The sequence below is a fragment of the Venturia canescens genome, chromosome 9, assembly GCF_019457755.1.
Source record: "Venturia canescens isolate UGA chromosome 9, ASM1945775v1, whole genome shotgun sequence".
In the NCBI taxonomy this organism is placed as follows: domain Eukaryota; kingdom Metazoa; phylum Arthropoda; class Insecta; order Hymenoptera; family Ichneumonidae; genus Venturia; species Venturia canescens.
Window position 1 is genome coordinate 12,228,603 of NC_057429.1, and position 23,199 is coordinate 12,251,801.

Below are 23,199 nucleotides of genomic sequence, written 5' to 3' on the forward strand. Positions count from 1 at the left end.
CGGTTCAAACTCAGTTAAATTTTTTTCATATAGTTTCGAGATAGGATGAACCGAGTTTCATCCTCTCGATTCATCCTATCTCGAAACTATATTAAAAAAATTGAACCGAGTTTGAACCGCGTTGGAAACGGCCATTAGGCAGTGTTGCCAGTGGTTGCCAGTGTCAGTACAAATGTATTATGCCCGTTTTCTTCAACGTTAATCTGAGTTTAAACTCGGTTTATCCTATCTCGAAATTATATAAAAAAAAATTGAACTGAGTTTGAACTGCGTCGGAGAAAACGGCCATTAGATTCAGTACTATTGCTCATTTTTTAGTACGCACGTACGACGGAAACGAAACTCACAGGGCCGACTTATCTCTCGAAACGCTCAGTCATGGCCGTTTTCTCCGACGCGGTTCAAACTCAGTTCAATTTTTTTCATATAGTTTCGAGATAGGATGAACTGAGTTTAAACTCAGATTAACGTTGGAGAAAACGGGCATCAGCGTTTCAGTGTATAATGGCCGTTTTCTCCGACGTGATTTAAAAACTCAGTTCAATTTTTTTCATATTGGGATCTGACCTATGCGCCATTTGCGCCATTTTTAGCTTGGCATGTCAGATCCCAATAGTTTCGACTTAGAAGTAGAATGAACCGAGTTTAAAATTAAATTAAAAAATAACGAATCAGGGGCTTACTTAACAGAGGTCTCGCACGACCATTGAACGCAAGTTCGCAGCAGTGCTCTCAGGACCGTGTCTCAGGACAACACATGAAATGCATGGAAGGAGGAGATTAGCCGAATTGAGAGAGAAGTAGTAAAAATATAAAAAGTCTTCACGTGTTTTGCTGCCGGTATATACGTTAGTTCATAAAGTTATTTGGTTAACATAACCTTTAATTGAAACGCCGAATGACCCGAATGGAAATTCTAAAGTGAAAATCCTACGTTATGTGATTTTCAAATTATTATATTTAGTTTAAAATTACAACAATAACTTTCACAATCAAAACCGACAATGTTTACTGTGTGTTTGAACGCTTCATTGCGTTCGAACAAACTTGGAGCGAGACCGTGCATCCTGCTCAGTACGAACATTCGACGTACTTTTTGTTGTTTAGTCCAACTAAAAACGCATAACAATGGAAGAATAATTTGCACATATGATCGTAATGGTTATCGATATTTAAACCATAATTTCACAAACTCAAATTACGTAAGAAAACTTTTAAACGTTGAACTAAGTTCGAACTGTCAAATAGTGCGGAATTATGCGAGTGAAAATGTGATCAAGAAAGAAGATGTCTTCGGCGTCCTGGGTGATCGGAAATTTGAAAAAATCGAGATGGACGAAGATGAAAAAAAGGAAGAAGAATTTGTTGAAAATGAAGCACGGATACCGCGACGTTTGAAACCTTCACCAGGCGGTTATGCCAATCTCATCAAATCTCATATTCAAAATAAAAATTTGACAGCCGCAATGGAAGTGTTGGATTTGATTAAGCTGAACCGTGACAAACCCAATGTATACATGTACAATTTATTGCTCCGAGCATTTGCTGTTGCAGGAGATTTCAAAAAATGTCGATCACTTTATGCTCTAATGAAAAAACGTGGCTTGGCATGTAATGGGGCAACTTATACAAGTATTTTAAACGTATGTGCCAATTATCCGCACAAGGAAGTTGCTCTTGATTATCTCGAGGGTTTAAGACAAGAATTTGCAAAAAAAAACATTGTCTTAAATGAAACTCACTACAATACTATGATAAAGGCCTATGGCCGTCATGGCGCTATCCTGGAAGCTTTTAGCTTAGCTGATGAAATGAGAGATAAACGCCTGTCCACCAATGAAATTACTTTCAATTCTCTTCTTATCGGAACAATTTCTAATCGTGAAGCTGGCCTTAGACATGCTTTGGTTATTTGGCATCTTTTACGAAGACACGGGATCAAACCCTCAATAACCACTTACAATTTGTTCTTAAGAGCTATCAGAGATACGAAGCTAGGAGAACTAAGAATCAATGACTTTCTCATAGAAGCACCACCCCATACTCAAATATATTTGAACAATGAAAAAAAACCAGATTTGTTGGCTCAACCTCCAGTTGTTAACAGTCTCCTTTTCACTGAAATTGCACTCAAAGAAGATGCAGAAACGATTCAGCCCAAAAAAGCTATTTTAGAAATTGAAACTTCAAAGAAAAAGAAAGATGTAAGCAAAAGTGAAACAGACACAAACTTACCATCCGAAATTGATTCTATTTGCAACGAAAAGTCTCTCATTGATCAACAATCTATCATAAAAAATACTCCGCTAGAAGCAATTCGTATGAAAAATCGTTTGATACTCTTTGGTGGTGTAGCAGGGATTCTTCAACACATGGAAAAAGATGGAGTTATTCCTGACACCAAGTCCATGACTCTTCTCATGGAACTCACTCCTGCCTCTAACGAATGTGAACGCAGCATCCTTCAAGTTGCCAAAGCTAAAAAGATACCTTTGGATATTGATTTTTTCAATATGCTTATGAAAAAGAGGAGTCTTCGAAGAGATTATAAGGGAGCCAAGGTAAATTCTCATGGAAGTTTTTGAAACAATTGCTTGTTCTCTTTCCGAGGTAACGAGAGTTTTTTTTTTTTAATTTTTGACATATTTAGGAAATCCTCGATGACATTCAACGCAATGGACTGTTTCCTGATATTATAACTTGGGGAATTCTTGCTCTTGGTTGTCACACTCTGGCAGATGCTCAGCAACTAATGGATGGTATGGAAGTAACCGGACACAGATTGAACGAAATAATAGCTGGAACCTTAATCAATAACGCTTGTCGAAAGATGCGATTCGCCTACGTCCTTGGAATTATGAATTCCATGTCTCACTTACGCATACAACCTAATTATGAATTGTATTGCACCCTTGATGCATTTGAGAAAGAAGTGAAAGAAATGATGAGAAGTAGGGTGAGTAGACATTTGAATATTATTCAATCTTCTTTTGGAGCAAAAATCAAAATAACATCATTTTTTTGAGCAAATGAATTCTAGTCAGTCACGTTAATTTTTCATTCGATTCTATATTTCAATATCTGCTGAAAAATCGATTTTTCGATATTTTTTACGAATTAATCTAACTAAACTAAATTAAAATGAAAAAAAAAAAAAAAAAAAAAATCATAAAGAACTTTCAAAACTATTTTACAGAAATCCACACGAACAACCAATCATCCGGCATTCAAAGCGGGCGCAGTGAATTTCCAATTGGCATACAAAAAATGGCGAGCAGAGATGAAGCAGCGTGATGAAATTAAAAAACAAGAAAAAAGAGAAAAAATCGCAGAAAAAAAAGCTAAACGCAATTGAAACAATACTGTTTATATGTAAATAAAAATATTTTTAACAAAAATACACAAAAAGAATAATGACAATCAACCTATCTTCAGATGTTGGTCGAATTTCTGATTATTTAGTACTTATGTTCAAACTGTTATTCGGTTTGAGGGATTCTCAACAATGAGGGATTCTCGATCAAAGATTTTGAAATGAATAAGAAATTGAATGATTGAAAGAATATTGAAAATCATAAGAACATTCATTATTTATTTGAAATTTATTGATTTGAAATTCTGATAACGTAATAATCGTCTAACGAATTCAACAGATTTCGACAAAGGTGTTTATACTAATAATCGTAAACGAAAAATAGAAACTGAACGGCGACACGATCAAAAAGTGCTGCGTAATAGACGTTTTAATTTTTTTTTTACAGCTTTTGTTTAATTCAGCCGCGTGTTTCGATCTCCATAAAATCCTTGAAACATTAGATGATCAATGTACACTGAGAGAAAAGGAAAGTATTTCGAAATACTTGGAAGCATTTGGCTCATCGAAGATAAGGAGAACGTGGCTCAGAAACCCACGAACGACACCTCGTGCCAGCAATCACTCCTCTGGGAGGACAGGTTCCTCTTATACTAAGTTTATTGTATCCCGTCGGCCCTGTTGGCTGTGCTCCACATGTTTCCAATGCTACAAAATCGTCCACGTGGAGGGACGGTGGCCTCGAAGTGTTCGGGGGCCTTGACCTGAAGGGATCCGCTCCTCGACCTGCACCGCCAGCCGTTGAACCACTTCTCATTGAATTTACAAATTGAGCTCTTCCACGCATGGGTGTAACTGAAAGAAAAAAAAGAAAGACGATTATATAGCCAAATGCAAAAATTTCATTTGAAAAGATTCTTAATAGAAAACTTCTCTGTTGATTTCACAATACTTCATGAATGAACACACAAATTTGGGAAAATATTTACCAAAAGGCTGTTTCGTTTTGGCAGTTGGTACATTAGTCTGTTTCTGTGAATCCCTAGAATCTTCAGGTCCTTCGTTTCGCCCCTTCGGTTGAATAGGTTGAGTCGAATCGTCGGGGGGTACGCGCGAGCACAACAACTGAGCCTCGGTAAGAAGATTGAAATCGGTGGGTAAAAGTTCAGCGGCAAGAGCGAGAAGATCGACAGTATTGTTCACATCGTTGTTTCCCGTGGTCGAGGAATCAACGAAAGTCCGTTTTCTCGTGTGTCGAGAATATCTTCCGTAATGACCAAGTGATCTTTGTGAGAATTGATTGAGAAGCGTATCGGGCGTAGGTAAAAGTGGTTCGAGCATTTCTGGCACAGCATCCTTTTCATCTTTGCCATCAACGCTGGTTCTAAGTTTTTCAACGAGCTCCTGGGCGCCTTTGAATTTCTCCAGAGGATGTTGCCCGCTCTTGTCCCATGAAAGTAGCGAGGCGAGCTGGGCCACACGGAGATACAACGAACGCTCTGCATTTTTGCAAGACACAAGATTTTCCAAGAAAGATACGATTAACGATTCCAATGCATTATCTTCGAATTCCGTTTCCATGGGTTCAACCTTTTGCAATCTTCTACCGGAAACGTGCTCCAGCAAAGATCTCAGAGCCCCAGGATTGTTTTCGAGACAACTTTTAACGTGATACAATCCGTAATTATGCCTCGTCAGGGAAACGAGTATACGAAGATCACTCTCAAGTACATCATTCGAGTATTTTGGAGCATTGGCTAAAACATCGATGAGGGCGGCGAGTATGGACAAGAGAGGATCTTTGCTCGGGACCGAATGAGTGAGTCGTATTTCGAAAGGTTCGGAGCTGTTTTCATCCTGAACGAGACTGAGCTTGTCGTCGCAGAGAATATTAAAAGTATCGAGAATTTCGAGCTGCACGTTGTTGAAATTGGTCGTTTTGAGTGTTGCGCACATCGTGTCAACGACCGGTGGATACTTTTGATCGGATTTCACTTGAGCTCTGGAAGTAGGACTGAGAAGAGTCAAGAGAGTGGCTTTCAGAGGCGCGTGCATCGCCAGGTCAGCGAGGAGAGCGAGAACTGGTGAATTGTTCTCGAGCGGTGTAGCGGCGAGGATTCGATCAAGGAGACATCGTCCGACGACGAGAGCGCTCGGTGCCGCCAAATCGCTTATCTGTTTGCACACGTTGGACAATAAATTGAGTAGTGTCTCGTCCCAGCTGGCGCACAATAAGCAGAGAGTTTCTGTCAGATTAGTAACTTGTGCTTGAAGATGAGCAGACCATAATTTCCGCAGACCCATGGCTCTCGTGATTTCCTCGTTCGGATGAGTTTCGTCAAGCTGAAAAATCGGTGGCAGAAGACGGGACAAGAGTCTCAAGCCCGGTACAAAATTGGCTGGACAAGCCGATATCATTTTCAATACTTCACCGATCATTTGCGTCCATAATGATTTCGCAACGTTTCCGGCACCATCCGAATCGACAGCGCGAGTAAAGGCCAACAGGGTCTCGGCTATCTCGTCCGCAAGATATCTCAACGACGAACTGGAATCGGGGATCGCCTCGACGAGGGCCCAAACTCCCAACAAGGGAGCAACGGCCGTTAAATCTTTAAAATCCGTTGCCATACATTTTACGAGACGTTCGATCAGAGCGCGAACGAGTTTGACACACGGTAACAAAAGTGCAATCAGAGCTAATCCTCTTCTTCCGTTTAGCGACGCACGATGAAGATGAGGCTGTTCATAGAAATGGGCTATTTTCGAGAGAACGGAAACGAGCGCGGTCAAACCATCAGCTGCGAATAACTGAGTCAATGCGTTTCTGTGCTTGAGCTCGAGGTAACTCTCGAAAGGATCCATATCGGTGTTCGATGGAAATACGAGGTAATGTAAGATTCGACAGGCGGTCAAGAGTTCTCCGGGCAAAGAGGCAGCTTTTTCGGCATATTTTCTCACGGTTCCAACCAAAGATGTGACGTCACCGTAATTCCAATTAGACGATTGACCAGCGACAGTTAAGTGCGGCACGATGTCTCTCAACGTGCCGTTGTTACGAGCCTCTTCGAGTATCGCCGAGGCTCGCGTTTGGATAATCTCGACTCTCTCTGAATAACGCACAGTTACGGATATTATCTCAGCAGCGAATTCCACGAGATCGGGATCACTCAAGTAAGGCATGAGATAATCGATGAAACCGTTCAGAGGTAAAACTGCGATAACGGCTTGTAATCCTTCCGGGTAAATGAGAAACGTATGCAATTTCCTTAACGGCAGCCACCAGTCGTTCGACAACGACGAATTCCCAGGCTGCTGATTTTTCAGCTGAACGAGACATTGCATCACTTGTAAACGCCAAGCTAAGACGCACCCCGGTCCAGGTTTTTCATAACGCATGGCTCGTAATATCGACCTCGAAACTTCGGGCTGACTAAGTAGATACAAAAGTCCTTCCCCCGTATTTGCAAGACGCATGAGGAATTTTCGCGTCGCTGCTACGAGTCCACGATCGGAAGATGGAGAAGTAAGAGCAAGTAAAAGACGGCGTGCGAGGCCGTGATGCTCGAAGTATGCTATCAGATGTCTTCGTGGATTTCTGGACTGCTCACGTCCGAATTCCATCTGTTTGCTCGCCGGTAACTGTCTCTTAGGTTGCGCCATTAGAGTCGGAGCGCAGACGTAAGTTTGGGTGAGTTCGTTCAATGCTAATTCACTCATGTTATTCGGGTCTCGCGATGCCTCGAGTAATTCGTAAACGTGAATTTTTCGAAGCATCGATGTAAGAGCGTATTTCAATCTCGCGAGTTTTGCTTCGTCCAACATTTCTAACGTAAGACGATAAAGATTGTTGTCGGATTTCAAAAATTCTTCAACGATTTTTGGGCTGAGAAGAGACGCATCGAGGGCTCGAAGAGCTGCGAGTTTCACCGGCAACGCTACGTTTTCACGCATGCACAGAGTCAAGAGTTTTTTGGGAGCTGATACCTTCAGTAAGATCTCTGGGCCTCCGACCAGAGAACACGACGCTTCGGCGAGTCTTACGCCTACTTTGACGTGTCTGACTTTGTAAGCTGGCTGCGGTTGACCTCGTGCCAGATCGAGATCTAACGAAGCGTTCACTATTTCTGTCCAATCGCGGAGATCCTCGCTGTCTAATTGATTGACCGAACCGAGGAGCGAGCACAGTGATTCGCAGCTGTGTACAAACGTCTCTTTCTCCTGTCCTGGCGCAGCGTTGAAATTCGTTGTTGATTTTACTAGCGAACGGATAATTTCCCGAATTTTTTCCAACGCTGTTTCGTCATGATTTTGCGCGTCATGAAAAACACTTGCTGGAAATTTTTCCAAGTCCAGCAGTTCCGGAGGTTTTATAGCATAAAGATTATCCCCTTGCAGGGTTTCGCATTGGTAGTCAACGGAAGTTGATGGAACGTCGTCAGCCATCAATTCTTCGTCTGAAAGTATTGGCTCGAACGGCTCTACTGCCACGGAAGGCGGCTCTTCTACTTCTCTTTCTACGCGATCTTCTTCCTCTTCCGCTGATATTGATTCGGGACTCAAAGAAACCAAAGACTCGGATGGCGGTGAAGATGGCCGCTTCGCCGGCTTCCGAGGTGCGGTGGCACCTGCTTGAACTTCCTCGCCGCTCCATCTAGCTGGCTCTGGTTTTGCAGGCTCTACCGGTGTTAATCTTTGTGTTGGTTCGACCGTCTGAATCTGCTGAATTGTCGGAGATGGTGCTTGAGCTGCACTAGTTTCTTGCTGCAAAATTTTTCATAGGAGCTCTTATTGACGAAACGAAAACCCTTTGTGAAAGCTCTAGGAGCATGATCTTCCAATAGTTACAAAATTTTTTGACATAATTTTAAATTAAATAAATATAAATACATACATTAACTGTTGGTACTGGTGCAGAATTTTCAAAGTACCAATCAGGCTGGGGCTCCGGAGCTTGTGAAACACTTTCTGCTGCTGGTTCTGAACTCCCAACGGGCAAAGCTACTGTAGCTGAGGGGCCGGTACTTTCTTGAGGGTTGCTCAGAGATTTTGTCAAGGAACCATAAACAGCTAAAGTAATAGTTGTGTACCAGCCGCGCAAAACCAGCCCATCCGTGGGGATTTGTTTTCTCTCACATTCTAATTGTATATGAACATTTTGTTTGTATTCTAATCCGCCTAAAGATTCAAAAGTTGATGCACCCGGTTTACTGAGATCGTTAACAAAGAATTCTATCTCAAATTGAGATGGGTTAGTGGCGCTGTGAAAAAAAAAATCAAATATTTTAGTTTAACAGTCAAGTCAAAAGTTTTCATAATCGATGGGCAAAAACTCACCCGAGTCGAACGCCGCCAGGAAAATCGGCTTGTACACGCGCACCTAGCGGTATTATCCTAACCTCACTTATGTAAACTGGTTTAGGAAATTGTACCAAATCTAAGTTGAGCTCCTGCGACATCAAAATTCACATAAATGTATTTATTGTTATTTATCAACGACAACAATTGAATACAATCAATTGATTTTTTATAAACCAACCTCGGATATGTCGTGGGAAAAAGTATCGAAAAATAATAATTCGATGTTATCCATTTTATAAAATTATATCGGACGCTTTAATTGTACATTTAAAATTGGAACCGTAAGTCACATTAAAGTTAACGTATTTATTTTACACACACCGCACATATCAAGAGGTTTCGTTGACTGAGCGATGCAAGAATATATGTCAAACGAGAGCGTAAATAAAAAATCTTCCCTCGATTTGATAATCCGATGATCCACGAACGTGTTCACGAGAGCCCGTGGCCCGACATAACAACTGGGCAACACATACGCACAAAAAAAGTTTGAGAAACTGTTGAAATCTGAAATCAATCAGCCTAGTTCAGCAAGGTGCCACCGTTGTTGTTCACCAGTATGGCATATATGCGATGACAGCGCTACGGTAAAATTATCATTTAACAACCGCGTTGGGTTGGTTCCGTTTTGATGATTTTTCTTTTGAAGACTTACGCATTTCATGCTCTCCCTTCCCCCACTCAAGAGAAAAAGAGAGAGAACAGCGGCATTTTTTTCGTTGCATTCCGAAGATAATAGCATTACAATATCCTTATATTGAGGAATAAAAGCCGGCTCGTGAAAATTAGAGTGTCTGAGGCATTTATATTATAGAAGCAACAACGGAAAATTCGGAATGGAAACGACGGAGGAGAACGAGCACGATGTGCTAAAAAAAGTTTTAACGAACGAGGAATTGGCGCAAATACCGCAAGAAATCTGCAGGAAACTCACTACTTATTTTACCGAACATTTTGAAGAATATTTAACTGCCAAAGCGGTCTTTCAACATGGACGTCAAAGTCTCGGTAATAATCGAAAATTTATGGAATCACTGCCCTTTCTATTTTCACACTCTACATTTCGTTTCCCGCCATAACCTCTTAATTCGTTGATGCTCTTTTTTTTCTAAAATCACTCATCTTCCACTCTGACCAAACACACACTGAAGCTATTAAAAATTTTTTTTTTTTATTCACAGAACAAAAAGTCGAAAAACTTCAAAAAGAAAATGCAGAACAAAAACTTGATCTGGACGAATGCAAAGGAAAACTGGAACTTGCTGAAAGCTTTAGCTGTGAATTACAAACTCGACTTGACGAAGCAAAGAATGAAATATATAAATTACAAGAATCTGTTAAGAGGTATGAAATTGTTTAATTTTCAAGAAAAAGGCATTTTATTCTTTACATAAAATTTATAACTACGTTTGTAAATCCCGAAGAACAGATTATTTTTTAACATTTTAACCGTTGACACCTTCAATAATTTTTTGGTAATGTAAATCCTAGCTATATTCATGTTCTTATTAGTATAAAAAATATTGTATGAATCCAATAATGGAGTTTCATTTAACATTCTTTTGTAAAAGTTAAAATTGATGACGATGAAATAGAATAAAATCTAAAAAATGGAGGAGTTTTCCATTTTGTGGAGGAGGGTGGGAATAACGAAAAAAACGTAAAAAAAAAGTATATAAATATAAATATTGATTCCTGTGTTATGTAATAATTGAGGCCTGTGTTATGAATTTTCCAAATGTATATGTTCTGTACAAACATTGTTACAGATTGAGCAAAGAAAACTCGGAATTCAGAAGACAGAGAGATGCCGCAGTTGACGAAAGGGACACTTTACAGATGCAAGCAGAAAGACGTGACAATGATGTGGAGAGAATGCGCACAGAGCTTGCCTCACTGGGTAGTCAGTTGCAGGCAGCTGTGACGGCAAAATGTCAGGCCCTTGCAAAAATTGAGGAAATTCAAAGCCGCGAAATAACAGTCGATTTTAAGTGAGTTAAACAGTTTTCCTTTATTATCACAATATTGAAATGGCAAATCATCAAATATTTCATCATCTCCCCATGGATCCCTATGTAATGAAAATTTTCCAACTTTCCGCAGTAACTCTTGCGTCCTCGTTAAAGAATCAAACTTTCCAAACCTTCCATAGTAACTTTTCGGGATTCAATATCAATTAACGCTAATCATTTTGCACCCAATAGGGAAAAACGTTTCGAGCAAGAACGCACTCTCCTTTCGCAACAAATAGCAAGTTTGGAAGAAGAATTATCTAAACGAACATCAGAGTTACAAACGACACGTGCGGAATCATCGGCTCGTGCCCTTCTAACGAATACGCGTTTGCAGCAACGAGACGAAGAGTTGCGAATCGCGAACGAAGCGGTATCACAGTTGCGTGAAGCAATCGGCAATTCACAGCGTCGCTCGGATGAATTGGCGCAAAAACTAGAGGAGCAACGAAGTCACGAACTTTCGATGCACTCTTCGTACCGCGAGGAGGTTGGAGCACAAACGAGATTAGCGGATTTGTACAAGGGAATGGCCGACGAGGCGAACGCGAAAGCTGAAGAATTCAGCGAGGCTGTCAAAGAATTGCAATCGTTGTTGGAACAAGCGACCGAGCAGTATGGCACTTTGGAAACGGAGTATGGACAACTTAAGCAACAGCACGACGAAACAATCGCTGAGAATACGGAAAAAATCAGAGAACTCGAAAAAGAATTGGAACGGGCTAACGAATTATTGAAAAATATAAAGCAAGAACGATTGGACCAAGCGGTTGAACAATTGGCACCCACGGCAGCGATTGCCAGTCGCGTACTGAAGAAAGGACTGAGCTTGACTCAAATTTACACACAATTGGTTGATGCAACGAACGAGCTTGCGCTTGAGAGAGAAGAAAACGAACGTATGAAATCGCAGATGGACGTCATACTCCGGGAGCTGGAGGAAAAAGCACCGGCTGTGCAACAACAAAGAGAGGCACTCGAATTGACGCTCGAAAATATCGCAACGCTGGAGAATCAATTAGAAGAAATAAATGCTGAGAACAATCGTCTTCGCGAAACGGCTGAAGAGTCTGATCGCATGGCGAAACATCATACCAGAGAAAATATGCGTTTGAAGAGCGAGCTGGCTGATCTTGCGAGACAAGTTTGCTTCCTTTTGAAAGAATTGCAGGACAGTCGTGGCTCTGGTACAATCAACACGAGCGGTGACTTTTCAACTTCAATGGAAACGGACCTCTCCTCGTCCCAAATAATCAGCAAGAAACTCGTGACTTTCCGCGACATTGAAGAATTGCAAGAAAACAATCAAAAACTTTTGTCAATCGTGAGAACGCTCTCGTCGCGACAGGAAGAAATTGAACGAGCCACCCACGAGATCAACACCGGAGAAATGAAGGAAAAACTTGACCTCTATCTTGAACAACTCGCGGATATGCAAGCTGCGATGGATCGACAGACGAAAATGGTCGACGGTCTGGTCAGACAACGCGACATGTACAAAAACATGTATCAGCAATCATTGAAGCAAAGCAACGCTCCGGCACCCAAGGAAAATTCCGAGTCGATTGAAAAGGAAGAAACTCGTCCGAGCAACGATGAGGAATCGACCGAGGTAAATAAATCTGTCAAAGTATCAACTGAGGAGAAAGAAATGATAGCCAAGTTGGAGAAAAAAGCAGTGGAATTCGAGATAAAATGGAAGCAAGTAAGCGACGAGTATGAGACTTACAAAAAAGAAAAAGCCGCTCACGAGCGCATGATCAGTGAGGAAGTTGACAGACTCCGTAAAGAGGCCGAAACAAATTCAACTCGGTGCTGTCGGCTGAAAGCACAATTGGACACTGCTAACGAACGCTTCGGTCTTTTACAAGCGAACGTTGCTTCCTACAAATCGCAGATTAAAACGCTCGAAGAAAAATGTTCGAACTACAACACTACAATTGGCAAACACGAACAGAGCTTGATGATTCTCAAAGACGAAGCAATGTCAGCTCAAAGTCTTTTGTCACGAGCCGAGGTTAAGGTGGAAAATCTGCGACAAGAACGTCAATTGTTACGAGACTCCGAAAGCCGGTTGATGAAAGAACGGGAAGTGCTTCATCGTGAGAGACAAACTCAGGCGATGCTCAGAGCCGATGTCGAGTCTATCAAAGCCAGTCTTGAACGTTCGCAAGCTGAAGGCCAATTAAGAGCTGAACAACGCTTGGACGATGCCACTCGCGAGTGCGCTGCTTTACGTCGTCGTCTCCAGGAAGAACAAGATCGTTTCAGAGAACTGTCTTCTCACTTGGAACGTCAACTTACCCTCGCACAGGAACGTCTCAAGGAAGAACATGATTTGGCTGAACGTACGTGCAATGAACTTGAAGAAGCCCGCAACGCGAAGGCTGAACTCGAAAGGAAGGCTGAAGAACTCGAGGCTAAATTACGCGAGTCTGCTGCTAATTCACGAGCCAAACCGATCACAGGTGTGTTTATACCATTAATTGTATTAATTATCCCGCAAATTGACTTTTCTGTACAAAAAGTTTATTTTATTGATTCTGCAAACAAAAAATCGGTCAATTTTCAATCAACCAGTGATATATATTTTTATTTTTCATTTATTGAAATATTCGTCGAATGTCTTAGGTGACGAGAATCTCGCAAAGAGATTGAAAGAATTGGAAATCCAGTTGGCGAACAGCAACGCAACGGTGCGATCGTTATCGGAACAGTTGAAGGCCTCGAGACAACAAAGTCAGCAATATTGCGACATAGCCGAGAGTACGGAAGCCCAACTGCGAGAATTGACTACTCAGCATGAACAGACGAAACGGGAATTGCAAACAACATTGGAATCCTCCCGCGAGGAAGCTGCCAACTTGGCCAAACGTGTCAAAGAACTAGAAGCCGAATTGGTGAAAGCACAAAGCGGCCTTCAGGAAACGGACGCAGAATTGCGCGAAAAATTGATCGCTGCCGAAGCCAAACTCGAAGAACTCGACGAAGTTAAAGGCGAACTCGAACTCATTAAGAGTGATCTGCAAAGCGCTTCACAGGCTGCCAAAGAAGCTGAGGAAAAATATGCCAGGGAGATGGTTCTTCATTCTGCTGATTTGCAGGTTAATATATTGAACGAAAATCATGAATTTTTTTTCTTTTCCCATACACAAATTGTCTTGCATGAAATCCTTTTAAAAAATGTTAAACTTTTTTCGGTTCTAGACTCTTGCGAAGCTGAAGGAGGAATCGCAGTCGGTGCAGCAAACTGTGGCCCAACTTAGTCAAGAGAAGTCGTCGGCGATTGAAGCTCTGGAAATGGCGAAGGCAACGTGGCAAGAGCGAGAAAAACGTTTGACGAGTGAAATCGAAGAGGTGCAAAAGCGAGTAGACGATCTTGACGCGCAGAACGCGTTGCTCCATAACCAAATTCAAGAATTGAGTGATCGCGCTGCGATAATGCAGAGCAATCGTTCGTCGATGGGTGGTCAGGAGAATCTTGATGTGAGTATGGAACAGATGAACCGTAGTTTCACTGGCCTCGAGGAAGATTCTAAATCAGCGGAACAACTGCTCAAGATTATAAAGTATTTGAGACGCGAGAAGGATTTGATTGTTGCGAAATTCGACGTACTCCGCGCGGAGAATTTGCGATTGAAATCGCAGTGCGAAGTTGCGGAGAAACGTTTGAAAGAAACGGAAGCAATGCTCAACGATCAAAGAGAACAATCTGAAATCGACGTCGTAACGACCTCGAAACATGCCGAAATATTGCGAAAGGTTGAGACCCTCAATGCAATCACGGATTCGAACAGAGTGTTGAGAGAGGAACGCGATGCTTTAGCAGCGAAATTGGCAGATCTTGAAGCGAAGGTAAACGTTTTTTCGGCCGAAGTGATTCCTCTCCGGAAGAAAACTCGGGATCTTACTGCAAAGTTGGAAGTTCTGACACAAGAGAACACGAGCATAAAGGCGGACGTTGCGAGATGGAGACAGAGAGCGAATACTCTCGTGGAGAGAGCGAACAAAGCGAGCCCTGACGACTGGCGCAGACTGCAGACCGAGCGCGAAAATCTCAGCAAATTGCTCACTTCGGAACGCGAGACTCACGCTAAGCGTACGGAAGAATTTAACGTTGTCAAAATTGAAAAATCCAGAATGGAAGAACAACTGACGGCATCTCAGAGACAAATACAAGCGCAAACCGAGCAAATTGCTAAATTGTCGGAAGAAACGCGTAAACTCAGTTCAGATCTGAACGAATCGATTGCCGATTCGACCACCAAATTGAAGGATATTGCGACGCTGAAGAAAGAACTGGCCGACAAAGAAGCCATTTTGACAGACGTTAAGAACAAGGAGATACAAATACGTAAAATCGCGAAGAAGTACAAAACGCAGTACGAGGAATTGGCGAAGACGGTGGAGGAAGAAAAAACAAAGCTCGAAGAGTCCCAAGCAATGGGAAGTACGAGCACATCGGCGGAAGAGGCAGCGCAATCTAATCAAGAACGCGACAATCAGTTGCGCGAGGAAGGCCGTTTGGAGTTGCGTCAAGCGAACGAAGAGCTTACCGCAAGAATCGAAGAGTTGAACCGTCAAATAGAAAGAGCACAAAGCGAGGCGGATACGTTGAGAGCAGAGATCGAAACGATGAAACAATCAGGTTTGGAGAAGGAAGAGCGCACGAAACATTTGTTGAAAGGCGCACGAACGAAGATCGTGCAATTAGCGGAAGCCAAGAAAAAATGTGACAGAGAATTAGCAGAATTGAAGGTGAAAATAGATTTCAACAATGCGGATCAGGACAGTAACGAAGCTGATGCAAGATTGGCTGCTCTTAAATCTCAAATGGAAGGAAGAATATCACGTTTGGAACACGAGAAAGCTGAAGCACACGCCGAAAAAGAAGCTATGCTGCAACGATACTCCCAGCTTCAAAGACAATTAGCAGTTGGCGCTGGCAGCGTAGGTGCTACCAGTGAACCACCAACAGCCAACATAAAACCGATGTCCGCACGCGCAGAAACACCCCTCGCCAGCATACGACCGATGAGCGTGACTCCTCAATCGCGAACCGCCGCTGTATTGCCAACGACGGCGAGTATTCCTGTTCTCGTGAATCCTCAACAGCAGCAGCAGCAGCAGCAACAACAACAACAACAACAACAACAACAACAACAACAACAACAACAGCAACAACAGCAGCAGCAGCAACAACAACAACAGGTCGTCCACACGACAGAAACCAGTTCACCGACTAGCAGTCATACAGATTATCAACCAGCGAGTACCAGCAGTACCGCAGTTTCCCAAACAGCACCGAGCAATTTGCGACAACTCGCTGTTCAACCACAATTAAGCGAATCGGCGGAATCTACCCAGCGAGAAGAGTCCGAAAACGTCGAAAGCATCAGCGTCCCACAGGCGCAACAAGTCCAGCAGCAACAAGCCCAGCAACAACAACCGCAACAACAATCGAGCTGCCAAAATGCCCAGCAACAACAAGCGCAGCAACAGCAGCAGCAGCAGCAACAACAACAGCAACAACAACAGCAGCAACAGCAACAGCAGATCCAACCTCAACCACAACAACACCAAGATCAACAACCGCAAACCGTCGCCCTTGTCAGCCCTCGCGTCGAACAACAGAATCAACAACAGCAGCAACAGCCCATTCAACAACAACAATCAATCGCCACCAGCGATCAACAACAAACTGTTGCCAGCAGCTCTACTCAGTCTGTGAGCACTTCTCAAACCTCCACTGGACACAAACGTCCCAGATCACTCGAACCGACTGCTTCAGGCTCAGCTGACAACGAAACTCCCGAACACAGTAGAGAAGGACACGAGCCCAGCCCTAATGCAAAACGTAGCAGAACTCAAGAATTGGCCAGCACCGCTGCTACCACCAGCGGTTCTGACGTCGAGTATCAAGTAAGGTTTTCATTTTTACAGATTTATTTTGCTTTCAATTTACAAAAATGATCGAAGCGAGTATCGAACTAATATCGATACTTTTATCATTAATACGATAACTTTTTACTGAACGGAATGCTTTGGTTGCACAATCCAACCAACCGATTTCCCGATCAATGAAACACCTGCTAATTGTTCAATTCTGCGTCAGAATTTCTGCGTAAAATTTGAACTGAGTGCCAGAACAATGTTGGGTCATTAGATCGCTTCTCGGGCATGTTAGACGAACGAACATGAATTTTTATTTGAAATTCAGGTGCCAACTTCGAGCCAACGCGATCAAGATGAAGAAGTAGAAGACGGTTGTGTCGTAGTGGTCGATTGTGACGAGGGCGAAGGTGGCAGTCATCATCAAGTACAAGAAGAAGAAGAATTCGATAACGAAGCTTACGAGGAAATGGAAGAGGACGAGGAGGAAGAAGAAGAAGAGGAAGAGGAGGAAGAACTCCCTTATGGCGTCGAAGTTGAAGTCGAAACTGACAACAACGAGGTAGAGATAATAATGGAGGACGATCCACGAAGCGTCGAAGTACCAAGACAACAGCAACAGGCTATCCCGATTAGCCAACCGCAGCAACAACAATCCGAAGCCATCAGCAGTGCTGGACCGACCGGAGAACCGAGTTCAGCTTTTGCTACGAGATCGACGCGTGGGATTGCTCCTATGCCTCGACAACAGCAACATTTGCTTTTAGTGAGTTTTCTTTTCGTTCGTTCCGAAGATATCCATTAATTCATTTCTGCACACCGAATAATCCCTTTTTGTTTGTTCACGTCGCTTCATTCTTTTGTTCTCTTACTTATTTCAGCCCCAACAAGGATATGAAGACGGTGGCGATGACAGTATCGTGCCGAGTACACCGACCCTATTCGTGCCACGTCGTGGTGATGGATTTGGCGAAGCTGTGAGTTCACCACAAGTACCCCAAGGACGTTTCACATTCGGTGATGCAGCTGCACCCACTGCTGCTTCTTCGACCCCGTCTCTCGCGACTCCAACGGGACCGACCGCGAGAACAATGTTCGGTTCTTCGGGTTCTGGTCTGGCCCAAGTTGTGCAAGAAGGCATGGACGATACGCGCATGGATTTGACTCAACTCGAAGATGGTGGTACTGGACGAAGTGTTCCTACGACTCCTCTGCAAGTTTCACCAGCCGCCGATTTGCCACCTTCGGTAATATTGCTTTTCAAAATAAATATTAGTTGACCTTTTCGAGAAAGTAAGACACCTTTGAGAAATTGTACATCGACGATCGACCATCTCAACATTTCATCGAAGCAAAATATCATTCTATAAATAGTAAAGCAACTTTTTTTTTTCATTATATAAAATGATCTGACTGAGTTTTCGAAACGCACATAATTTCTTCCGAATATTATAGAGTAATCACTGTTCAAAAAATTCTCAAATATTCAATAAAAATTTGATTTTTATTTTGATTGGATACCAGACGAGTGGCGGAGTTTCGGAAGAACAGGAAACTCCCGTTTCCGGTACAGCGGCCGCGGTCACAACTGGATCGTCTTCCAACGATCCTAGTGGACAATTGTCCAGTATTCCGAGTATACGCGTTACAGCCGACGGTCAAGAACACACTCACATGGAAGCCGTACCCGGATCGAGCACACTAACTCCAAACGACGGTACGAACTTCATTGTCCGAATATAAATAAGAGAATGTTGAATTGAATACGAAAAAAAAAGACAAATTCTACCATTATTTTTCGTTTCGTATTTTTTCTTACACGTTCCTCGCTCGTATTTCGAAATCAACGTCTCGTTGAATAAAAAGCCGTTGAGAAAAGTTTTACAGAAAAAAAAATATAAATATTTAATCAGATATATTTTTTTATTCTGCAGGTGTTAGTTCTGAAAGTGATCAGCAAACTGCTGAGGCTGGAGCATCAGCGACAGGAGTCGTCGATGACGATTCGATTGACACCGGTGTCGATGAAGAGGATGTTGAGGAGGAAGGACGCGAAGCTGAGGCTTCTCCATCGAGCAATACTCGACAAAGATCCATAAGAGCCGCGGCTGCTGCTGCAGCAGCGGCTACAGCTTCTGGAAGTCCTGCGGTTCGTGGTACGGGGTTGAGACGAGCAGCTCGCGGTGCTTTTAGGGTCGCTCGGGGCTCTAGGCCAACCCCTATTGTTTGGGACAGTCAAGGTGGCCGTGGTAAGTCAACAATTTGAGCATATTATTATAACACTGACTTGAACATTTTTGCGAAAAAATATTTTTTATTGATCATTGCCTTTTATGCAGTTCTAAATTATTCATTCCCAATCTTTATTTTTTACAGGTCAAGGACAAGCGCGTGGACAAGCGACACGAGGCACACCGAACGAGGGTACGAGAGGACGCGGAGTTCGTGCAAGAGCTCGCAACATGCGATTGAAATACAATTACAATCCGCGATATTGAACTTAAAAATGGAGAGGCGTCGATAAAATTTCATCAAGAATCATCGTGAAAAACTTTATTTAAATGGCAAAGCATGTGACAGTGATCGTCACGTGACGGAAAAATATAACGAAGACCATCGAACCATTTAGTGATTCCGTATATCAATGAGAAATTTGAAGATTTTATCATTGATGACGGATGCAAATATGAATATGATATACTTGGTGTTTTTTGCTGAATGATACATCAGTTACGTAGAAACTTTTTTCCAAACATTCGAATAACGAGTGACTCTCATTCCGTTCCGCAGTAAATGCCGTCAAATGATTTCTTCAAATATTTTTATTCCATATGCTGACTTTCAATTTCTTCTTTTCTTCATTTAACTTTTTTTATCAATATTTGTCGATGGTTTGTTTCAACTTTTCTACAATTCCTACAAATAATATGTTTCATTTGTACAATTTCAGTCAATAACCGTAAACATAAAGGAGCGATAGGAATGTGTAATCCATAAATTCATCGCTTATTCGCTATGAAGATTCTTCCAAGAGACTCAATCTCGTGATTAACGAATCGAACGAACTCTCTTTCAATGCTGCGATTCCATTTAGTTTATAATAAACAAACGAAAGATGCGTTTAAGACAAATAACTATTTCAGTATGTGAAATAACTGGACATCGTCATCATTAATGAATAAATAATTATTAAAAAGTGAATGTATATAATTTGACGATAAACTTTGTATCGCACAAGAATCGAAGAATTTTTCTTTTTTTCTAAACTAAACAAATGTTTCTTTTACATCTAAAAACTCAATTTTTCATATCTTCTCGTTCATTTAAGAATTACAGATTAATGGGGCCACAGGCTTTTTACAGGCGTAAGTAAATAATACATACGTATTCGCACAATTGTTTGCTATATTTGAAGTTAAACTAGAAATTGACTCAATCATCAGAGACGTTCAAAGATAATCAAACAATTGAGAGAAAAATACATTAACTATGAAGTAGGAGTAATGATTTCATGAAATCAATTTGAATATAATGGTTTTGAAATGTAGTTATTTCATTGATATCACAATAGACATTATTCAAATTTCTTTCTAACATTACGAAATTACGAATTAGAAACGTAATTGGAAAACGAAAAATTTCAATTGACATTAGTTTTTTTCTAAAAATATTATTCACTATTGTAATTGCTTCCAACTGATTTTCTCGTTCGTTTGAGTATTATCACAATTTCATCGTCAATATCGTGTACTTATTTCAGATGACTCTGGAAAGGGAGGGGACCGGTCCATGTCGATTTTTTGATACTTAGGAGGACTCTAAAGAATAAGGGAGGAAACGCTTCCTGAAAAGTGAGGATTCACAGCAGGTGTGCTGGAATTGATGTCAGAATTTATGGTGTCTGTGCATAAACGAGCGACCGAAGAACAATTTTGGCTCAATCGCCAAGATTTAAGGTATCTCCACCGGATCCAGCTCGCGCTCTTTTTTCCAACGCCCACCGTTCACCGACGGCCTAACGTAAGAGAAACTCGGATCAATTTTAATACGTTCTCGCACACGCACAAAAATCACTTCACCGTCGTTCAAAAACGTTCTTTTTTTTTACAGTTAGAAAAAATCGTTTCCACCTTCGATCTATTCAGTTTTACAAATGCGTTGTTCCTTTCCTTTACGCCGCTTTTTGTTCTACTCGAAAATCACTGTAGCGAAAGTGTTGGAAGTCGAGTAACGCCAGCGAAGCTTTCAAATTCTTTGGCGATATTCACATGGTTTATTTATAAAACGAGGAATGTCCCGCTCGTAGGAGAGCACACTCACCCACGAGACTATGAAGATTATTTCCAATATGTATACTTTACACGGACCAGCCGCATTTTGTCACGTTACATTATTTCCAATAATAACTTTATCGCGTATAAACTAAAGCTCGATCGAAAATCTAGCAAATAATTGTTCCGATCATACGTGAATTTGACTCGAATATGTGTCTTTAACTTATTATTTTTTTTCGTCGTATTTATCGAAGAAGCGTAACATTCGGTTTCTCGAATTTGAGCCTTTCTCTGTCACTGGAATTCATAACTTCGCAGCTACATTTGCCATGTTGTTCGACCCTTATCCACTGTCTCCGACTTTTTTTAGTGAGTAAACTCCAAACTTCAATTTCAATGTCCTCGTAATAGGTTGAGTTGTCGATCAACGTGCAGGCCATGTCAGGACTCCAGCAGCAGCCTGAATGACCGTCGCATCTTTTAACCACCATGTAAGGAGGCTGATTCGTGCTTTCACCGGGACCATGGAGCTCCAACCGTTCCATCAAATCGCGAAGATTATAAGCACGTGCTTGAGGATCGTTGCACCCAAACTTGCGGGATATGTCAAGCGACCGTAAGAGGTTTACTCTGTTGCCGATTCCCGATTCATTTTTTACCGAACTCGTAGGAGGAGTCGTTAACGTCGGATTTGAACGAGCCGAAAAACTGTCCAAGCTTGTCAGCACCATCAATAGACGAAGCAACAGTTTGCTCGAAACACCACGAGCCACGGTTCTCATAATTTTCACTTTTACCTTCTCAGACTTCTTGTTCTTTTTTTCTCTTCGTCGTTTCGCAGAAAACGAAATTTATTTAAAATCGAAATTCGCTCACCGGCTTTTATGACACCTGAACATTATCTTTATTTTACACCACTTTTTTTGCTCGCCTATTGGAAGAACTTGTCGCCATGATATTTTTCATCACCCCTTCAAATTTACCAGTGCACTTGAATTTTGCGCTATTTTTGGTATTTTTTTAGAGGACACGGCGGATTTTACACCGAGCCTCTCGTTCGCAGTTCAACCGAGACCAACTGAGACTTTCCTGCCCGCAGACGAGTATTTATACGTAACACGAGAGCCGTTTCCAATACAACGTATATATGTTTTTATACGACTGTACACATGCGCTCGCAACGTTTATAATCAACGACGTCCTTTACGTGAAAACCGAATCGACGGCATTGTCCTCTCTATTCGCTCAATCCGGACCCAAGCCTTCAAACGTTTTTACCTTTTTTATCGTTTATTTCCATCTGGGATGAGCGAAATAAGCCGTGTCACCGGATTTTTGCTCATCGAAACGGATCTACGTGCTTCTTCGACCCACGTGGATAACTGCCAATCGTCATTTTTGTGGTCGCATTACTTCCGTTTCTTTTTCGTTCATGGAAATAGAATTTATCGATGCTATTTCACCACACACAAAAACTGAAAGTCATCAAAATTACGATTTTTTTTAATCATTTTTATTTCATGACTCAAGATCTAAAATTTTTGGGTTTTTTTTTTTTTTTTTTTTTTTTTTTTTTTTTTTTTTTTTTTTTTCAAAAAGTATCACGAGTTTGCGTAGAATTTTTTCTTGCAGACATATTCAATTCGAGATCTCGATCTTCGAGAATCTCTCGTCGGATTCAATGTTTTTCATTATCTTTTCCAAACTCTTGAGCAATGATAATTCTTTCAATTGGTTTTTCAGACAACTCAACGTTTCAATAATTTTCATGAATCTTCTTCGTTTTTTTCAAAAGTAAACACGCGAGAGAGTTCCCTTACAATTATTTACTTTCAAAGAATAAATTGAATTTGATTTTTTCCGAAAAAATTACTCACAAATATGTTAATGCGCTGACAGAAGGGCAATTGTGCAACTTTTCGTGGATACGTATGTTTTTTTGTCTTTTTAATGAATCATGCAAATGTCATTCGCGTTTACGATCCGGTTTAAGTGCAATACACCTGATACTTGGAAATCCCGGTTTCATTCATACAATCGAGACTCCTTGACCGCGGTCAAGGAAACTCCAGGGCCCACGCACATTGAAGGATTCCGCATAGTCCGTACATCGAAACTCTCATCTCATTATAGTTATAATATTTTTATTGACTCATTGCCCACGGGGAAAAATCTTTCGAGAAAATGTAATCCAGTGGTCACGATCTGTCGTTCCGTGCAATTAATTCATTTTGCGTATAAAACAAGTACGAAAAATAAATTTTATTACACGAGAAATATGTTATTGGAAAAATAGCTCGGATATTGAATCCTCAAGCAAAATTGAAGAAAAGATGAAGATAAACGT

General features: G+C 41.6%; 4 protein-coding genes across 5 annotated transcripts; 2 read left to right on the forward strand and 2 right to left on the reverse strand.

Annotated features, from left to right (window-relative positions):
* Positions 1-63: 63 nt before the first annotated feature.
* On the forward strand, positions 64-3,424 carry LOC122416638 (pentatricopeptide repeat-containing protein 1, mitochondrial). 2 transcript variants are annotated; one of them, XM_043429708.1, is made up of 4 exons: positions 64-174; positions 691-2,561; positions 2,651-2,956; positions 3,197-3,424. In XM_043429708.1, exons 2-4 carry the CDS (start codon positions 1,005-1,007, stop codon positions 3,353-3,355), a joined length of 2,022 nt encoding a protein of 673 aa, XP_043285643.1. In that variant the 5' UTR covers positions 64-174; positions 691-1,004; the 3' UTR covers positions 3,356-3,424. The 2 variants fall into 2 exon arrangements, with proteins under 2 accessions (XP_043285643.1, XP_043285642.1); XM_043429707.1 differs by lacking the exon at positions 64-174 and having other exon boundaries at positions 447-2,561.
* Positions 3,425-3,583: 159 nt separating this feature from the next.
* vir (VIR_N domain-containing protein) lies at positions 3,584-9,120 on the reverse strand. The gene is made up of 5 exons (XM_043429705.1): positions 8,853-9,120; positions 8,651-8,763; positions 8,208-8,574; positions 4,303-8,077; positions 3,584-4,168 (listed from the first exon to the last, which is right to left on the reverse strand). Exons 1-5 carry the CDS (start codon positions 8,904-8,906, stop codon positions 3,876-3,878), a joined length of 4,602 nt encoding a protein of 1,533 aa, XP_043285640.1. The 5' UTR covers positions 8,907-9,120; the 3' UTR covers positions 3,584-3,875.
* A 250-nt stretch (positions 9,121-9,370) lies between these two features.
* On the forward strand, positions 9,371-19,818 carry Mgtor (Megator). Its single transcript, XM_043428350.1, has 11 exons — positions 9,371-9,682; positions 9,856-10,018; positions 10,444-10,665; positions 10,879-13,154; positions 13,318-13,790; positions 13,894-16,608; positions 16,907-17,344; positions 17,460-17,825; positions 18,103-18,295; positions 18,513-18,827; positions 18,955-19,818. The coding sequence occupies exons 1-11, from the start codon at positions 9,511-9,513 to the stop codon at positions 19,074-19,076; spliced, it is 7,455 nt and encodes a 2,484-aa protein (XP_043284285.1). The 5' UTR covers positions 9,371-9,510; the 3' UTR covers positions 19,077-19,818.
* Positions 19,117-22,244, reverse strand: LOC122415843 (uncharacterized). Its single transcript, XM_043428351.1, has one exon. The coding sequence runs from the start codon at positions 21,632-21,634 to the stop codon at positions 21,098-21,100; it is 537 nt and encodes a 178-aa protein (XP_043284286.1). The 5' UTR covers positions 21,635-22,244; the 3' UTR covers positions 19,117-21,097.
* Between the last annotated feature and the right edge of the window lie 955 nt (positions 22,245-23,199).

What these genes read in the sequence shown, in the direction of transcription:
- LOC122416638 (XM_043429708.1), top strand. Translation starts at nt 1,005, where the DNA reads ATGTTTACTGTGTGTTTGAACGCTTCATTGCGTTCGAACAAACTTGGA. An exon ending in GAGATTATAAGGGAGCCAAG is followed by an intron (nt 2,562 to 2,650) that starts GTAAATTCTCAT and finishes TGACATATTTAG; the next exon opens with GAAATCCTCGATGACATTCA. An exon ending in AAGAAATGATGAGAAGTAGG is followed by an intron (nt 2,957 to 3,196) that starts GTGAGTAGACAT and finishes ACTATTTTACAG; the next exon opens with AAATCCACACGAACAACCAA.
- vir (XM_043429705.1), bottom strand. Translation starts at nt 8,906, where the DNA reads ATGGATAACATCGAATTATTATTTTTCGATACTTTTTCCCACGACATA. An exon ending in TTTCCCACGACATATCCGAG is followed by an intron (nt 8,764 to 8,852) that starts GTTGGTTTATAA and finishes TTGATGTCGCAG; the next exon opens with GAGCTCAACTTAGATTTGGT. An exon ending in CCTGGCGGCGTTCGACTCGG is followed by an intron (nt 8,575 to 8,650) that starts GTGAGTTTTTGC and finishes TTTTTTTCACAG; the next exon opens with CGCCACTAACCCATCTCAAT.
- Mgtor (XM_043428350.1), top strand. Translation starts at nt 9,511, where the DNA reads ATGGAAACGACGGAGGAGAACGAGCACGATGTGCTAAAAAAAGTTTTA. An exon ending in GAAATAACAGTCGATTTTAA is followed by an intron (nt 10,666 to 10,878) that starts GTGAGTTAAACA and finishes TGCACCCAATAG; the next exon opens with GGAAAAACGTTTCGAGCAAG. An exon ending in TTCATTCTGCTGATTTGCAG is followed by an intron (nt 13,791 to 13,893) that starts GTTAATATATTG and finishes TTTCGGTTCTAG; the next exon opens with ACTCTTGCGAAGCTGAAGGA.
- LOC122415843 (XM_043428351.1), bottom strand. Translation starts at nt 21,634, where the DNA reads ATGAGAACCGTGGCTCGTGGTGTTTCGAGCAAACTGTTGCTTCGTCTA.